General features: G+C 34.9%; 2 protein-coding genes across 2 annotated transcripts; both read left to right on the forward strand.

Annotated features, from left to right (window-relative positions):
• Positions 1 to 341: 341 nt before the first annotated feature.
• LOC123528427 (uncharacterized) lies at positions 342 to 5,245 on the forward strand. Its single transcript, XM_045308125.2, has 6 exons — positions 342 to 682; positions 2,354 to 2,479; positions 3,443 to 3,536; positions 3,878 to 4,039; positions 4,826 to 4,917; positions 5,137 to 5,245. The coding sequence occupies exons 1-6, from the start codon at positions 527 to 529 to the stop codon at positions 5,161 to 5,163; spliced, it is 657 nt and encodes a 218-aa protein (XP_045164060.2). The 5' UTR covers positions 342 to 526; the 3' UTR covers positions 5,164 to 5,245.
• Positions 5,246 to 9,847: 4,602 nt separating this feature from the next.
• LOC123528542 (uncharacterized) lies at positions 9,848 to 13,079 on the forward strand. The gene is made up of 6 exons (XM_053520964.1): positions 9,848 to 10,148; positions 10,326 to 10,448; positions 11,346 to 11,436; positions 11,760 to 11,921; positions 12,252 to 12,352; positions 13,056 to 13,079. The coding sequence occupies exons 1-6, from the start codon at positions 9,993 to 9,995 to the stop codon at positions 13,077 to 13,079; spliced, it is 657 nt and encodes a 218-aa protein (XP_053376939.1). The 5' UTR covers positions 9,848 to 9,992.
• The last annotated feature ends 5,995 nt before the right edge of the window (positions 13,080 to 19,074 follow it).

Consider the following 19,074-nt stretch of genomic DNA (forward strand, 5'->3'; position numbering starts at 1 on the left):
TGTCAATTTTATCTGTATTGACGTAGGCATCTAAATATTCGTCAGACGTATAAAGGCTAACGTATCAAGGTATGTTGTGCAAAAAATAGGTTCACAATACTTTCTGTGACAACCGAAGACAACTAGTCGTAAAATGTTATCTTGAAAAGGCCGGAAAAGATCCGTGCAATGTAATTATGCTAGAATATATATGCTATATGAACAGACTTTTTAATATTAACTCTCGTTACTACTCATATCCACTTTTATGCTAAGCGACCAATTTCAGCCTAGCAAAAATATAGAATGGACAAAATAAAAGATAGTCTAACAATGACCTTCAAAGGTTCATTGTCACTGGAGTGATACCAATGTTGTGACCATTGTCTTGAACTTACATAGAAAGTCTAGCGCAACAGGTTGCCACATGTGGATCACATGATAAGATAATTGTCATTTATTGCAAAATACGTATTTACATGTTATAACGTTTAGGGATGATTTAAAAAAGAATTGTTTGAGAAAAATCTGAAAATATCAGAGAGAAATGTCGATATTCCAAAGTTTCTTGCTTTGTGGAATTGGGATTGGTTTGGTGTGTGGTACTGGAGAACATTGCTGTACAAGTAGCCGGTTTCATGCAGCCATTAAAATTGAAATAGCTGTTCTTAAACGCGGGAGTATGACACCTACCTTTTATATTGTAAGATATTCTTTCTTTCAATATTTTGTATTTTTGTTTTCTTTCCTAGAGGTTGAAAGATTGATATATTTACAGAGAAAAATATATAGTTTGCTGCACTTTAGATAAAGGAGTTCATATTTTAAAAATGTAGGAACCTATAAGAACCATTATTATTGCAGACTTCAGTCTCAAAGTTCGCACTTACCGCCCCTGATCTCGGTTTTCTATTTACCGGTGTTGATTAGTATTTTTCGGGCCTCAGGCTGTACTTTTGTCTGCTGAGTAGAAAGCATGTCAGTAAGTGTATACTATATCATAGAACTGAACACACTTGACAGCGCGAAAACATCCGAATACCAGGCCAGATATGCAGATTCTCGGTTCTTATTTTACGAATTTGTTAATGAATATTCATTTCAAAAGTATATTAGGTTCATAAGAAGATCAAGTCAGAAGGTGTGTTGTCAGCTGACTGCCTCGGTCATTTATTCGCCACGCAATTAGTGTTAATATTTACATCCAAGTGAACCTTAGAATCTAGGTCATATTCAAAACTTAGCTTCTGTAAGCCGAGATATCTTAATAGTTGTTACTATAATGTAAATTATTTTATGTCTGAAGGTAGTATTCGTTTTTAATGTAGGTATACCAATTTTACGACTGATGCAGAATATCATCTGCATGTTTTTTACGTGCATACCTAGTTTTATCTGGAAGCAGGTGTGTGAAATGTATTTATAAGTGACCAGGTTCTTCTTGTACAGAAATCTAGGATCTCACGGTAGTGTTCTGCGGTGCGTATGTTTGTCGAATCGTTATGATTGGTGAAGGTTAACTGGTTGACATTCATATATCGTATGGAAATAAGAAATAAAAAGCATAGCCTAATAGTTTTGATGCTTCGGTCAAAAGCGTTATAAAATGGACTTTATCGAAGAACAGGTTAAGAGTTCTATGGACATATGTGTATACAATCTTAAATTCGTATTTATACATACAGCAGCTCATCTAAGGAACGATGTAGTTATTTGCCGGATATGCCTCCGCAATTCACTCGAAGGTAGTCCATATCAGTAAATTTTACCATTTCCTAGTAAAGGCCCCTCCTTTCATGCTAGATATAAGCTTTCTTGATTGTAAAAAGGGATCTCTGTAGGTGGTTTCAAATTTGTGTTGAAACTGTCGGGCAAAATAAAAGTGAAAGTAGTTACATTGTATTTCTGATGTATTTCTAACTTTGCAATATTAGCGTTTTATCAACTTGCTCAGTCGCGTGATCATAGTTTCCTTGCGTTACGGTTATTCTCATATTTTTTATATGTTTTGATTGCCACATGGGCAGACTTTTAAAACAAGGATAGTCTCGACAAAAGGAAAGGATTTGAAATACTGATTAATTATGTTTATGCTTACATACAATAACAGCGGAGGCATTTAGTACCTTCTGACTTATTACGGCGACTTTAAAGTACGTGTAAAATGAAATCAGAAGAACTGATGTCCTTCTACAAATACGCAGTACCCAAATGATCCGATTCCACAAAAATGAAAGGAGCATTTCCGAGGAAAGGATTGGAATAACCCCACATGATTCATGTAGGCAGGTCTTTATTCCAACCAGGATGAAAACATTATACTTTAGGATTCTTTGGATTGCTCATCCTTAAATTACATAGCTTTGCTTTTCAGGATACAGTTATGGAAGATTATGACAGGAATATGAAAATGATAAAATATATGGGAACTATTGTTGAGAATATGGGAGGCAATGACGAAACCACTACGAACTTCACAAATATCAGTGACTATGGAAATGTATATCTTTATCTATAGCTAGCTATAACATATGTATTTTCAATATCATTGAAAACTTACAGTTTGATATAAAATCAATTGTCGTATAATAGAAAAATAACAAAAGAAACAAACGTTAAATAAATTGCATGATTGTGTTTTTCTGCTTTAACGTAATGCTTGTTAATGAGTAGTTTGTCTAATGTCATATATCTCTGACGTTTACATAATTTACAAGATCAAAATTAAAGTACAATCATGAACGTAATTTTCCCTTTATACCTTCACTGACCATGAACAACGAAATTATGCAGAAAATGAAACAAGACGTATCAACAAAATAGTTCTCCCCTTATACACATTATGTTATGGATTTCGTATGAATATATGTTATGCGGTTACAAAAACGACTCAAGCAATGTGAGGTCAGACTTTCACACTGCGGATTACTCGGATTACTCGGATTAATCTTACTCTGAATAGATGTATTTCATTTCTGAATAATGAAAACATTTTAGACAGAAAATCATTGCCATATAAAAATAAATCTAAATACTGCTGCACAGTCGCAATGCTAGTAATACTGAGGATAATTCATGATGCACGTACAGTTATGCCAAAATCCATGTTAACCTAATATAAAGGTATAAAACTGTTTCAACGTGATTTTGGAGACCAAATGTCTGGATAATTTATCCTATGTTATTGAGTAGGATCAAAAAGAGATAAATATTCATTGATGCCAAAGGCTATTTCACGATAAGCTTTATTTTAGATATTAGTCGTCAGCTTTTAGCTTATGTTTAAAGAAGGAATGATATCAAAATAGAAAAAGTGTAAACTCCACAGGTCGCTCAACACGACAAAAACGAAAATGTTACAGGCTCGGTTTTATTGAACCTGTTCATTGATGCATGCTACCGTCCACACCCTCTAGCTACGGGTTGTTAGTTAGAAAACCCTGGATATCATAATTATTTTCAGGGGAAGGCTTACAACTTTGGTGTATATTCTGGTACCCCATACTGTAACGTCACACAGATAGATCCAAAAGACATGGACAACGGTTGTGTTCCAAGTAATGTATCTTCGAATTATTTGATAGACTGAGATTAGACTGTAGTTATATCTTGTTCGGGTAATGTAGGAATATTTCAATAGTATAACGGTTTAGAGCGTAGTCGTTTTAGGATCATTAAATATCTCTTTAAATTTTATATGCTAATAGAGAACAGAGAAAGGCTGAAATCAAGTATAGGTGGGAATATTTTCAGAATATGATTTTTGTCATTTATTGCAATATCAGACTTAAAATTGCAACAGAATGTCGACGTGCGATTTTAGAGCACCTTGTTCATGAACGCAAGCTGAAAGTAAACAAATATGAGGATTTAATTATATATTTGTATATTTGTACAGGCTCCCTTAACTTCACCGGCTCGTTTACTGTCGGATCCGGTTCCAATTCTGTCTTGATTAATTCTTTTGATGGTGTGATTGGCAATTTCCACTGGAGCATGCAGAGGACAGCTAACGAATGTGCTCCTATCACCTATTCTAGGTTTGGAATTGAGGACGACGGTAAGTTAATCTACTTTTGCCTAAGGATGACTTCATGTATGAATATGACATGTGCCCGGATGAGAAGAGCAAATGAGACTTTGATACATTTTCGTTTGTCTCTAAATTTTGATTTGATTAACGCTTCGGAAATGCCTTGAAAAGCTGACCTGTAAAATAATTTAGTTAGTATGCTTTGTTTACCACTCTTTAGTAAGTCTGCATTTAATACAGCAACGATTTGTTTTATATATTGCTGTTTTGTGAAAGTATATATCTAGCATCATTTTGGAGGTTAAAAACACTGCACCCCACACCCATGTAAATAACTAGATGAATGTATTTATTGTAACCTTAACTGTCACATTGTTCGCTTTTACAAAACTGTACATACATAAATAAATGAGCCGTGCCATATGAAAACCAACATAGTGGCTTTGCGACCAGCATGGATCCAGACCAGCCTGCGCATCCGCGCAATCTGGTCAGGATCCATACTGTTCGCTAACGGTTTCTCTAATTGCTGTAGGCTTTAAAAGCGACCAGCATGGATCTTGACAAGACTGCGCGGATGCGCAGGCTGGTCTGGATCCGTGCTGGTCGCAAACCCAATATGTTGGTTTTCTCATGGCACGGCTCAAATGGAGTATGAAATGATTAAACACATTTTGGGACTTTTTATTTTAACAAAGGAATGAAATGGTCTTATCATTGATCTAAAATTGTAACGTGTATGTTCTATGCATGTTCGGCCACTATTTGAACACTTATGAAAATCATGCTAATACCTTTGAAAATTCTCCACAGGTACGTATATGAAAGAAAATGGCATGTATTTAGACGTTGTTCAGAATGTTACCAGGACAGGAGCATTTGCAATACCTGATAGCTGTAACCAGGTACATATTTAATCATTGATTGACACAGAATTTATACAGCTGAAGTATTTCCAAATACTCTTACGATGATACTTACGCACAACTTCTGCCTTAAACGTATCAAATGATGGTCTTTTCCCGTCAATACAACTGTTTGTTCGCTTTTTCCCTTTTGGGCTATTTCTTTTTAATTAAACGACCGGTGTTGCAAGGATATATTCTGCTATGTTTTATTTTCAGGTCATTAATACGATGCCACTGGGGTAGTTTCAGTTGCGATGGTGTCAACGTTGAATTACCAATATTCTTTCTGTAAAAAGATCATAATAAAGATCTTTTTTGCAAAGAATTTACTGTCGAGTTATAATGAGAAATCGCATGTTTTCTAAACGTTCTACGATACCTAAGGCTTGTACATGTGTAAGGCCGACGGTTTAGTACCCAGGTGCCCAGTCATGTTTTCGATACTGTCCGATAGCGGTATGAAAGGTCTTAAAGTGAGAAAGTCGCCACACATGACTTAAAGCTACCCATTCACAAATAATACCTTTATCTACATGAAATGTATATCATATTAGAAAACACTAAACGCGGCCAAGATCGATGGGGCGCCATAACGTTTGTCGTTGAGTCGTTTTGAAAGTTATGAAAATACCTTAGAATGACGTTGTTATTGCTCTGTAATCCCTATTTCGACAGCGAGTGAAATAAACCAGCAAAGGAAACATGTTTACCGTAAATAAAATTTATGAGAGTTAAGTTATTTCATCTGTAAAACTACCTTTGCAAAGAGAAGTTCGTAAGTGTTGTATAGACATTGTCTACGGAATGTCTTTATTTCTTAATTTCAAGAAATTTTGAAGGTAACGATACTTGAAAGGAATAGTCCATTTCTAATGTCATGCCGGATAACTTTTTATTTGTTGAATGTTTTTTTTGTTTAAGACACTATTTCGTTTTTTTTTTCACCATTTTATTTTATTTCGGAGCAAACATTTTATAGATATTCCCATCTAAATAGGTCAACGCGGTAGCAAATACTTTCGAAGTAAATTCATAGGTACATAAGGAAAGGCACCTGCATATAAATGTACATCACTCTTTATGACATGTGCAACTCTTGCAGATCTTTCCTTATTAGATATTGTAAAAGTCCATCAACGTACAAGCTCTCTTAATATCTTATCAATAAAACACACAATGTCACTGATACATGTATGTGCTACTGACATCCTCTCCCACAAACTAGTTTGGATATACGGAATGCACGTTTTGAGTAAAATATTAAGTACGCCTATTTCTACACAGTCACCATCCATGGGATTGCTTCATAGATGCGATTTTTATGCAATAAATGAAGAAACATTACATGTAACAGCAAAGGAAGCACACGGTTTAATTGTCAGCATTTAACTGTGCTACTTCTCTTCCACATCCCCTGATGTGTTCCAATAACAAAATGATAGGCAAAATGAAAGCAAATAAAGATGAAATTATAACGGATATTCGAGTATAAGTGTTTGACACTGAACCGACTGACAAACTTTAGGACACAGATATGTCATTGATTTAAAGCTTAAAGCCAAAATGAATTTTGAACATAAGGCATTACACCTACGATTGATATCACAAGACACTTTACATCAAGTTCAAGTAATTTGTTTAATATTGATTTGTTGTGTTTTCATGTAATTTAAATACACCTTTAGGAATTTTGCATTTCACCTGCGCTATTTAAATTGAGTTGGTGTTATAAAGATACTAAACTGCGACTGATGTTGCTAAACCCGCCATTACAAGATCTTCATCTATCTCCCTTGCAACTGATGGTGGTGTGCTTAGTGGTAAATCAAAGCCGTTTTAAAAAACACTTTTTTGTTAACTTCTTTTAAATGTCAGATGTCAGGTAAATACAGGTATACGTTCTTCGTTGGCTTCACTCAGTAACGATCCGGCTTTAAATTTTCCTGTTTAGTTCTTTATTATTAATATATATAATCTCATTCATAGGTCATTTGTGTGTGTTCGGGTGGGTTTAACGTCTTTTTCAACAATTTTTCAGTCATATAAACGATGGTGTCTGCTTGTAGCAGCGAACACAATGCCCAACTTTATAGTGCTGCCTCACTATAATATCACGACATAGACACGCGACATGATACCCCACCCAGTCACATAATACTGACATTAGCCTGACCATGGGAGAGGCAATTCCGGTTTAAAGAATACTAGTACTATCCTCTTAATACTGAGCGCCAAGTGAGGAAGCTCCTAGTATCATTTTTATGTCTTTGGTATGACGCGGCCAGGGATCAAACCCACGACCAGCCGCATTCGAAGCGGATGCTCTACCAGAAGGCTACAGAGGCGGTGTATGGAGTGTTTTGGAGTGCTTTGTGCTTTCCCGACACCTATATTACTTTTTCTGTATCATACTCATATCAAGTAAAATACTCATTTATGGTTCCAATTTATTCACGTACTTTGTATGTTGCGGGAATTATAAAATGCTGATCTAGATCTGACCCTAACCCTAACCCTTTAAGCTTCCAAAATGAATACAAACACATTAGATCAGAATTGGGGCATATTCAAAAGAAAAATTGATAAATGCAAATCATAATCTATGTGCGCTAAAGAGTGACATTAGCTGTATTTCAAAGACATATACTTTCACATTATTCTTGTACCATGTTGCTAGTGCCATAAATTTTGGAGAAAGTTTGGAGATAACAATCGAACATTCTAGACATCAAAAATATAAATTATTTTATGCGCTGTACATAAACATCTTCAGCATAGAATACGGAAGACTCAGACATTTAAATTTGTTCCTCTTTGTCCGATCTACACGGACGGATAATCAATTTAGTTGCCACAAACGTTTACTTTAACATCTATACCTCAATGCACACATAGCGCTCAAAGGCTGTAGGTGTTTTTAATTTGTGCGCATACTTTTGTTAAAACAAGATGATGTGTCATAAGCCAGACTCAGACCTCTGTCTCGAATATTAAGGCCTCTGGTAAAAGATTTGTCAAATTTCTACTCCGTACACATTGTATTAGTCGCACTAAGAGATCAACAATTATGGTGACTCTTCGTGTCCAGTCGAGTTCTATTTTCACCATAATAAGTCGATGACGCCCGTTAACATATTATGTATAGACATATACTAAAACATCATGGCACATTTCATGTTTCATGTGCAAAACTGAGTCACAATGCTGTCATCTCTATGTGCTGGCGATTCTATGGGTCATTATGGTCCTCTTGTTTGTGAAAAAACACTTAGACTATAAGTCTACATGAACTTTAGAACATGTGCAGATATTTTGACCTGGTATACATTTATATCTGTGTGGAATTAGTGATAAAATAATTACCTAACCTTTTCGATAAAGTTCGTAACAACGGCAATTTCGTTCCACTATAATGGATATGTTGACTTTGCATAAGTAAGAAAAGTCAAACTTGATTATTCGTATCAAATAACTGTAAATGTACTCTTTACAATTCTGTCTTCACAAAAACAATACTATGTTCCCAGTATTAGTAATAATTGACTTAAGACAAACCGGCATATTTGTGGCGTGGAACGATCAAATTTATCCCTTTCAATGCTCTGACAAGTGGTCAGCCTGCATTAAATGAAACAATGTTAATGTTTACTGCATACCTATTCTTTCACATTTCTGATGCAAGATATGTGAGGAGACTATTTACAGTTAAATGCAAGTGAACACTGGCACTATCTAACTATCAAATCATGTTGTCCAGTAACCATAAAATGTCACCGTAGTGAGTATACAGCTTTTCATCAAATACCAGAGACTAGTACTAAAAACGCATTTATCTGATATGGGTTTACCAATAAGCTGGCACTTAAGTAGGTATTCAAAGTTTTTTCATCACCTAATCATAAACTTAAAACGTTTCGATTATACTTTAAATATGTATTTGTATGAACAGCACCAGACAGATGGGTACTGTAAAACATGTATAGGACAGGTAGATTGTTGCTTAAGATGTTGTTCATTTTATGATTTATATTCTTATTTTATGAACGAATCATGTAGAATTCATAAAAATCAGAATGCTCATTTCTTTACAACACTTACATATCTTAGACTGAACTACAAATGGCAAAAAATGACACAAAATGTACACATTTTACAGTTCTAAGATTAAAGTGTCATATTAATTTTTTTAGCTATCTGGAAGTGTGCGTCACTTTCCGGGTTCTGATAAACTCTGAAAAGCATATGTCAATAAAGTGACAATTTTTTAGTCGCATGATAATAATGTTTTATTTAATGTTCAGTCTTCATATAAAACACAACTCTTTTCTGTATATAAATGAACATTTCAGATTATTGGTTCACCACCATCAAATTAAGCGTTCACACCGACTACACGTTAAATGTCGCAACGCCGCTAAATGTCGCAACCACCGTTATATGTCGCAAGGTTGACGTTAAATGTCGCAACCACCGCTAAATGTCGCAAAATCGTCTGCCGCTAAATGTCGCACCTTTAACGTTAAATGTCGCAAAAATTTGCCCACCGTTATATGTCGCAACACCAACGCTAAATGTCGCACTATGACACTATGACTATCAATTCCTTGTGTATATTTACTTTTTTGAAGGAAGAAAAATTAACAGGGTTATGTAATACAAATAGCGTTGGAGTTGCGACATATAACGATGGGCAAATTTTTGCGACATTTAACGTTAAAGGTGCGACATTTAGCGGCAGGCGATTTTGCGACATTTAGCGGTGGTTGCGACATTTACTCAACCTTGCGACATAAAGTGTTGGACATTTACGGGTTGCACATTTAACGTTGCACATACATCACTGACAGGTAGGTTAGTATGACATTTAAACTTGAAAACTTGGCAGACAGTTCTGAATTTTATTTAATTCAATTTTGTTGCGAAAAAGTCCAATTCGGCCAGATGTCAGCTGGACCTCATGTAATATAACGCAATAAAGGGATGACACAATCTTATTAGATGTCTAAAATCTTGTATATTAAACAGAACACATCAGTGTGAAACAAATAGTCTTAGTTGAACTTTGAACGAAAATGTCCCTGGCTTTGAAATTAACGTGTTTGTGTATTTTTGTCGGGATAGTTCACGCATTGGAGAAGCCATGCTGCATCAGCAACAAATGGTTTGGTAAAATAAAGACGACAACAGCATCGTTAAGAAACGGAAGCACAATTCCAACAGTTACAGACGTAAGATATTTTATTGTACAATACTAGATGTGTTTCTGTAGGACACTGGTACCCTCCCCCCTCTTTCTGCCACTGTAGGTCTTATGTTACTTATTCACAAGGCGAGACTAAGTAAACCCTTAAAAAGTAAACGCGCACTCACACACGCATACGTAAATCATCTAAATAATATTTCAGAATAGAGTTATGATAGACCATGACTTTGATATGAAAATGGAACGGATCTATGGCAGTATTCATTCTGACGGCCCCACTGGAATGATGGCATCAAACTATACAGTTTACAACGACTATATGAATGTAAGTAAAATTTATCCACTTGTATTTTAAATGCTTTTAAAATGTGATACACTAAGCTTAGAATGAAGAGCACATGTCTACAAATGGAGAGGTCATGAGTTTGATCTGCGGGGAAGGCAAGTGATTTCCCTGATGATCTGACGGAAGAGATTGTGTCAGAAATCATTTTTCCTTCATCTCTGAAGCATATTTATGCTGTTGTATAATGCCATTGTCACAAATGAATTGCGTCAGTCGTTCGATCTTGAGAGGGTTTGGTTCGGCGGCAGTTCTTTGTCTGCGAAGTCAGCCTAATAGTCCCGTAATAGTCTTGAGGATTATTGACTGCAATACCACCTAAGACTACCAACAGTTGTCAAGGATCAGTTTAAGAATGGTCGCTGTTGGCTAATCACATGCAAACTGACATAATGCCATTGTCACAAATGAGTTGCGTCAGTCGTTCGATCTTGAGAGGTTTTGGTTCGGCGGCAGTTCTTTGTCTGCGAAGTCAGCCTAATAGTCCCGTAATAGTCTTGAGGATTATTGACTGCAATACCACCTAAGACTACCAACAGTTGTCAAGGATCAGTTTAAGAATGGTCGCTGTTGGCTGATCACATGCAAACTGACCTTTTTGAATAGTCGGTTGAATAGTCATATATAGTCATGCGAACTCTGGGCGCTTAAATAACCCCACAATCAACCACAACACCGTAAAACCACTAAAGACTTGTAGCACAACGAGTGTTGGTACGATCAGGTAAGATGTTTGGCTGCATACAGGTTTTTAACACCTCCTCATGGCTGAATTAGATCATGCGACTACCTAGACTATCGAAGACCGGCAAGCACTCATGACAGGAAAACTTATAATTTACTGCATCTCAACCGCAATTTCAAATTACTTTTTTTCAGGGTAAAAGGTATGTTTTGAATGATGTGGGAAATTATTGCAACGTTACAATGCTGGAAGCTGGAGCAGAAATAAGCAAGACCTGTGTACCAAGTATGTTTTTGTATTTAATGATTATTTTCAATCTTTTTGCATCGTTTTCTTGACTTTCAAATGAAAATGTTTGAACATTAGCCTTCAGCTGATACAAGATTACAAGATAGTAAATGCAAAATATCGAAGTTAATCATAAAAGTGAATCAGCTGTAAAATAAATAAAAATACGTGTACATGAGATACTTAAATTTAAATGATGCGTGACATTTTCAAAATCTAATATATCTATATCGCTTTAGTCCAGGTACTGTACGTACACGTATGGATGCAGTTTCGAGACTGTACATGTAAAATCCTAATATATATCGCTTTTTGTCTAGGTACTCTGCAGTGGGCAGCAAGGTACACGTATGGATCCGGTTCTGAGGCTTTACATGTAAATTCCTGGGAGGGAATGTATGAAAACTTTTACTACAGCATTCAAACTGCAGTCAACGATTGTACACCTGTATCTTTGACCCGAACGGGAATGAATCCAGATGGTAAACAGTTTTCTTATGAAGAAAGTTTTTTGTTACATATTCTTTCTGTAAAATCACATATTTATATCAGAACCACGGCATCACTATACTTCATATTAGAAGTTCCTTGGTTTATCTACAATATGGTTTTAAGCAACTTAAAAGCAAATTGTGTTTCAAAGACTGTTCTCTGAAAAACCTGTTTCATACCTGTTAAAAATGTGTTTCAGCTTGAAATGCTTTATATTGTTGACTATTACACACAGCGACACAACCGGTAGAATCTTGTGGTTATACACGAACGTTTACACCATGTTAGATTTATTTGTATCTCATGTATTCTAATTTCAGGTGAAAGAATAGTAGAAACTGTACTGTATGTCGACATTGTCCAGGATCGACTTAGCGGTAATGTATCAGATGTGTTTAGACTACCAGACGCTTGCATGACGGTAAATAAATTTATGTTGCATTGTTTAACTGGCTCACATTAATTTGAATTCCAAAAAGATAAAAATACACGAGTATTATCCTTATGAGACCATTTTGTCTAATTTTGTCCAAAAAGGACCCCCAAAGCTTTCAATTTTCTGTATCAATTTTTACTTCCAATTATATATATAAAGGAACAATTAATAAGTTGAAAATATTTTGACTCCTTATACCGATTGAAAAGGTTTCGTCAATTTTCAAATTTTAATGTATTCAATTTTTCTTTACTTCTATTTTGCCAAACGACTATACTAGGGGAAATTTGGAAACTAAAGCTCTGAATGGCTAAAGTTTGCTGTTAACGGAAAGTTAAGGGTATAAGTTACTACTCTATAATTTTTTTTGCCCCTTTTTTGGTGCTTTTAATGGGGACCTACTAATATTTAGGTATTCTTTGCGAAAATACAACGTCACAGGTAAATAGTAATGTTAATTATGTTTTGTTCTAAAAATAGTCTATTATCTTTTTCTTTTAATACCTAGACCAAACTAAAATGGCTTGCAGACATGGTCATTTAATTCTATTTGAATCTCTGCCGTAAGAATTTTTGGCAGGACTCAATGTTAATCCGTTTAATGTGTTACAATACTGTTTTCACATCCAAGAATTCCTTTGCTCCAAGGGGCAATATTTCTTATATTATGTTTTGTTTTATGTTTCAGGTTGGAGTACCTATCGGAAAGTAAAGTGACAACAAATGTAATCTGAATGGACTTAATTGTTTAATTGTTAAACTTCTTGTAAATAAAAATAAAATAATTAATTGTTTTATATTCTATTCTGTTTTGACTTTAAAGGGATGTGTTTTATTTCTGCGGGAGACTGCAAGACCACCAATTCTCACCACGTACTGTATTATGTATAGCAATTCAGAATTATTTTATACTATTTCAAGGGGTTAGGTTCTTAAGGGAGTAAGTGTTTTCTTTATTATCCCTCGCCGAGGGCGGAGGGATATAGGTTTGGCGCTGTCCGTTCGTCGGAACGTCCGTCTTTCAGTCCATCCGAAGTCATATCTATGATATGATTTTTGAGTATTAAATAAAACATGGTAGAAACGTTGACTGCTGTAAGAAAATGCAGCCCTATATGTATACACATATATGACTTCACACGCTCGCTTAGAATTTTTTAAAGTTTAATAGAAAAGTCACAAACTAGTTTCTAGGAAGTAATTCAATAGTTCTATATAATGTATGTATAATGTTTTATTCCATTTTCCGACCGTCTGGAGTCATATTTCACACATGGTTGAAGGGATTTCAATAAAATATGGTATACTAGTAATGTTAATTCATACAGGCCCTTCAGGTTTCATTTAGATAAATTAAGGAAGACAAGAGTTATGGCCCTTTGCAATTACATATATAATACATATATACAATAGAGTTTTTTACCAATTTTTATCCATATAGAATCATATTTCAGAACTGGTTTCTAGGATTTCAATAAAACCTGACATAAATCTTAACTTGTATAAAAATGCGGTCCTTCAAGTTTCAGTTAGATTGCTTGAGGAAGACAAGATTTATGGCCCTTTGTAATTATATATATATATATATATATATATATATATATATATATATATATATATATATATACATATATACATATATATGATACATAGATAGTCTGCTTTCTGTCCGTCTGGAGTCACATCTCAGGTATGGTTGAATCACTGGCGCCAGACCAGAAAGAAAATGCCTCTGTACACGTTATACCCTATCCCTAGGTATTCTATAAGAACCATGGTCATGAACGGGAAAGTGCACTAATCCAATTCAATCGTACATTTCTCTTATAAAACGCGCAGTTCGGTGAATGGGTACCTAGTATATTGAACAATTTTAAGCGATAATTTATCTTCCATCGTGCACCAGTCACATTATCTCAATATTCCATATTGCAGAGGAGCTCCACATATTTATGCTTTCGTCAAAGGTACAGAAAAAACTTGCGTGAACTCCCCTAATGAACATCCGGTCTAGAGGTCACGGCAGTGTGCACATGTTCGGCGAAATGTAAACAAACAAAAACAGAATGCAAAATATTCACAGTTTTACTATAAAACTCGAAATGATGAATGAAATTTATCTTGGATATGATTTTGAATTTGAAATCATACATTGGTATACATCTGTTCTGTTTATTGAATTCATTTTGCACATTTGTGCTGCATATACTTTGATCGTACACGTGTTGTAAAATGACGAATGACATACATTTTCACATCAGCCAATCAGAATGATTTTGTAATCTAGACCGGAACTTCACCAGGGAAGTTCAAGCAAGTTTTTTTTGTGTAACGTTGAAAAAAAACTATAAACTACGCGTTGTTTTTCTAGGATAAAAAGTAATGAAGAAATGTAACCGGTACACAATGGTAGATAAATTACCACTTGTTTAACATCCATAGTACACATTTACCGAACTGCGTGTTTTAGGTATGAAAAGCGCGATTGAAATGGGTTAGTATATTTTCCCGTTCATGACCATGGTTCTTATAGAATACCTAAGGGTAGGGTATAACGTGTACAGAGGCATTTTCTTTTTGGTCTGGTGCCAGTGGATTGAATGGTTTTAAATAACACTCGGTAGAAATTTTAGCTTCTGTAGGGAAATGCGGCCCCACAAGTTTCAGACAGATTGCATGACGAAACCGAGATTTATGGCCCTTTGTACTTATAATATATTACACAAGTAGTATTCTATTCCAATTTCTAGCCATTCGAAGTACCTCAAACATGGTTTGAAAGGTTTTAATAGAACCTGGTAATAATAGTGACTGTTTTTGAAAATGTCAGCAAAATTGCTCCAGGGACACGCAAAATTGCTCCAGTGACACACGAGTATTAACCGTTAGTACTTATATAATGTTTACTGTATAGGGTATTTCTTTGAAACTTTAATGACATTTAGGGTTCAGGTTTGCTATAGGATTTTATAACCGGGCTTAGTTCATAGAAAGTACGGTATGCGTACAGGTCAGTGCGGTTGAGGTCAAGGTTGTTGTTACTAAAATATTTTTTTCTACTAAGGAATAGGATATTGTGTTCAAACTTGGAATTTAGGAAGCTTGCATGGAGGCCATGGTTTTATATGTATTTTGGGTTGTTTGGGTCAAGGTCAGGATCATTGTTACTAAAAATAAAAAAATGTTTTTCTCTTTATAACTTCAGTTAGCAATAAGGTAAGCAGACCAAACCTGGTAAAAGGTAATTTTCATAGAGACCAAGGTCTTTGTTTCATATTAGGTAGGTTGTGTCAAGGTCATTGTAACTAAATTTAGAATCGTTTTAGTGATGCAGTACGGAATGAGTAGCTTTCAGAGAGACTGAAATTCAACTGCATTTAAGTACCTTTTATTGGCAGATAATGCTTCATCTTCATACATTCGGAGGGGGATATTCACTGAATTTGCTTTTTTTGTGTTTTTCACCATATTAAAAAAATTATTTCTTGAAATGTACAGCTGTAAATTCTGTATGAATTACAGCAGGAACTTCTCGTGCACAGGTGACATTGGTCACACTTTCAACGATTAATAATTATTGTAATATAAGCCAGCTTGTATATTATAAATCAACACATTCTTACATAATCTAAACAAATTTTGCTTTAAGTAAATATTCATATTTCCACGGAATCGGGTATGATCCATCAGAGGACTGGGTGAATGGATACTTTAGAACATCACCAAGATCCATAAACTAAAAGAAACAGAAAGTGTACAAAAATATAATTCTGTCTTGGGTTGGATAGGGTGTAGTGGGGGTGTAAATCCCAGATAAAACCTATAGTGTACAAAATCAAAAATATATATAATGATGAACAATGTTTCAGTCTTTTCATAACTTCAGGCCAAATGCTTTTTGAGATACATGCGGCACACACTTTTAAGCCCTTTATGCACATATTTTACATAACCATGGACCGTAACTCTGATCTGGAAGACAAAATACAACGTTCACGGCGATCTTTTTAAACAAATTTGGTGGATATGACAAATATAGTATTGAAAATGCACTTGGGTTCCGCTCATCTTGAATATATCTTAGTTGCAAATATGAAACCTAATAATGCATCAGATAGCTTGAAACGGCTTAACAATAAGCCTAGACTGGCATCAGTCGTTAGTCATTACCTGTAAAGCACTTGGCCATAAAATCCTCTCTGATACCACTTTCTCATAAAATTTACAATATCTCTAGCCTCTGTCTCTAACGAGATATGCCACAGTAAAAGGGAGCTACAGAAAATTTGATATATATTTAAAAAAATAAATAAATAAAATGGGAAATGTTTAATCTCAACAGACTGTGTAAGTCTACAATAAGCCCGTCAAAGTAGCATGAGTGTGTATAGGCTCGTTTATATTGCCATGTGAAATACCTCATACTCCTGTAATGAATGTTTCTCGGAAGTGACACAGTACCGAGAAGTATCGGTTATTCTTAACGTTTCAATAGAAAACATTGTTCATGTGGCTGGTACTGTCACACCAGTAGTCCACCACTATTGATGAATTCGTTGGACAACAGTATGCAACAAACATATACGTAGCAGCCCTCTACGACGGAAAATTGTATATTGGGGTTATCCAAGATTATGACAGGGAGGGCCATACCTAATCTCGTTCATGTCAGAAGGAAGCTACAGGAATAGCGTTACTTTCAAATTCACGGACAATGAGGACATCCTTTGGTTGCCTCACTGTTCCATTTTATATGCCGTTGAAGAGCCCATATTTTACGGAAATACGCTGCGTTCGTATAAGTTGTCTGAGAAGACAACTTACCGAGTAGCTCACTAAGCTGTAATATCACAATGTGAACTTAACCACAAGTATACTTAATTATACACAAAATTTAAGTATATTTAAAGTAATATATTTGAACTGATTCAGTGAGATATTACTGTGTAAAGAAAAATGACAATTATGTAAATTTTAATTATAAATTTTGATTATAAATCTCAAGGTTCTTTTTTTAGAATTTATGAAAACTAAATATTCTTCTTCTTCTTCTATGATTGACTTTATGAAAGTACAATGTGTCACCCCTCCTGAAAGGGCCAGCCAAGTTGGCTTATGAGACACCTACATACATTGAACAGTATTACTTCTCGATTCCTATTTTATAATGCCAGGCACCAGACAGGTTAGCAATCGGTAACCATTATTTAACTAGCTGGCGGCTCACCCACCGGTCTCTCTTCAGTAACAAGTCCCGCCTCTGACAGGGCTCAAACCTTTGACCTCCCGATTGCGGGGCAGGTGCCTTATCCATTAGGCCACCGCAGCTGAAGTGGAAAATGGTTAAATATCACAAACGTATAATTTAATCTTGTACGATAGGGTGTGTCAGCGGAGCCATTGTTTTTTTGTTTGTTTCCATTTGTCTTGTTTCATAATGGTTTTAGCTAATTTATAAATTGTTGGCATTTTTATGCAGTTTTGTGATTTTTCAAAGATGGATGAAAGTTGATTGAGTAAATTTATATGGTGGCATAATTTGATTTTGTTGTAATTTTGACACTTTATCAAAGACATGCTGTTCTGTGCGTACTCTAAATTTAGCAATTGAATATTTTTAAGAAATGAGCAAAATAATATAAAAACGGATTAGCTTGTCTGTTCAGCTAAATGTTATTTGTGGGTAAGCAATGATGCCTAATATTTTGTAGAGCAAACACCCTCTAAAGAAATAAAAAGAATTTATTTAATATCATCAAATTAAATGTTCTTGTTTGGTCAAATTTCAAAAAATGGACTAAAAGGATTTAAAGTTCAAAAGCAAGGTCTATAGAATATGTACACACTTTTTGACCTAACAATATGTACACATTTTGGACCTATCATAAATTTATGTCACTGTCGCATAACGGGACTAATTGATAAAACAGTTACATCACTTTAGATAATTATCCTAAAACGGACTGTATTACAGCTGTGTATGGAAACGAAATCTTTTAAGCGATCTAATACATTTGATATCTTTGTAAACAAAACAAAAAAATCATTAAATTTGATCATAGAACTTACAAATATAAACAAATATAGTATACTTCACGATAACTACATTATTAACATACTTACATTACGATATTGTCACAATTTTTTATGACTCACATGTACAGATTTAATCATACCGAGTCTGTAATTAATTTGCTTGGTACGTTGTCTCCAAAACATCTCTATCATAATATCATAATATCATGATATATTGGGTAAAAAATGCATTAAGGAAAACCTACACAATTTAAAAAGTATTTCTTTTCCGAAAACAATGCAATCGTATATTAACTCAAAAGTACTTCTATAAGATAACATCAGATACCTTGAATGATACACAAAATACCTTCGTGGCTATAGATTTTGGCTTCTGGCAATTGACATTCTGGCCATTTCACATATATACCTAACCGGAACTGAAACCGAACAGAAAAAAAATAGAACGCATTTATGATCAATTGTGCACAAATTAAAATCCTAGTTTGGTTGAAAAGATAAAAATGGTCACATTATTTTTTACTTGTTTGCCGAAAAATCGTCCGTGATCCTCAGGCTATGTAGCTGCTCTGTGTTTATGAAAACACATTTGAGCCGCGCCATGAGAAAACCAACATAGTGCATTTGCGACAAGCATGGATCCAGACCAGTCTGGTCAGGATCCATACTGT

This window comes from Mercenaria mercenaria, chromosome 13, assembly GCF_021730395.1.
Source record: "Mercenaria mercenaria strain notata chromosome 13, MADL_Memer_1, whole genome shotgun sequence".
NCBI classification, from domain to species: Eukaryota; Metazoa; Mollusca; class Bivalvia; order Venerida; family Veneridae; genus Mercenaria; species Mercenaria mercenaria.

Bases quoted from the DNA above. Each gene is read 5' to 3' on its own strand.
- LOC123528427 (XM_045308125.2), top strand. From the start codon at position 527: ATGTCGATATTCCAAAGTTTCTTGCTTTGTGGAATTGGGATTGGTTTG. The intron at 2,480-3,442 runs GTATATCTTTAT...AATTATTTTCAG, and splicing joins ATATCAGTGACTATGGAAAT to GGGAAGGCTTACAACTTTGG. The intron at 4,040-4,825 runs GTAAGTTAATCT...AATTCTCCACAG, and splicing joins GTTTGGAATTGAGGACGACG to GTACGTATATGAAAGAAAAT.
- LOC123528542 (XM_053520964.1), top strand. From the start codon at position 9,993: ATGTCCCTGGCTTTGAAATTAACGTGTTTGTGTATTTTTGTCGGGATA. The intron at 10,149-10,325 runs GTAAGATATTTT...ATAATATTTCAG, and splicing joins CAATTCCAACAGTTACAGAC to AATAGAGTTATGATAGACCA. The intron at 11,437-11,759 runs GTATGTTTTTGT...CTTTTTGTCTAG, and splicing joins AAGCAAGACCTGTGTACCAA to GTACTCTGCAGTGGGCAGCA.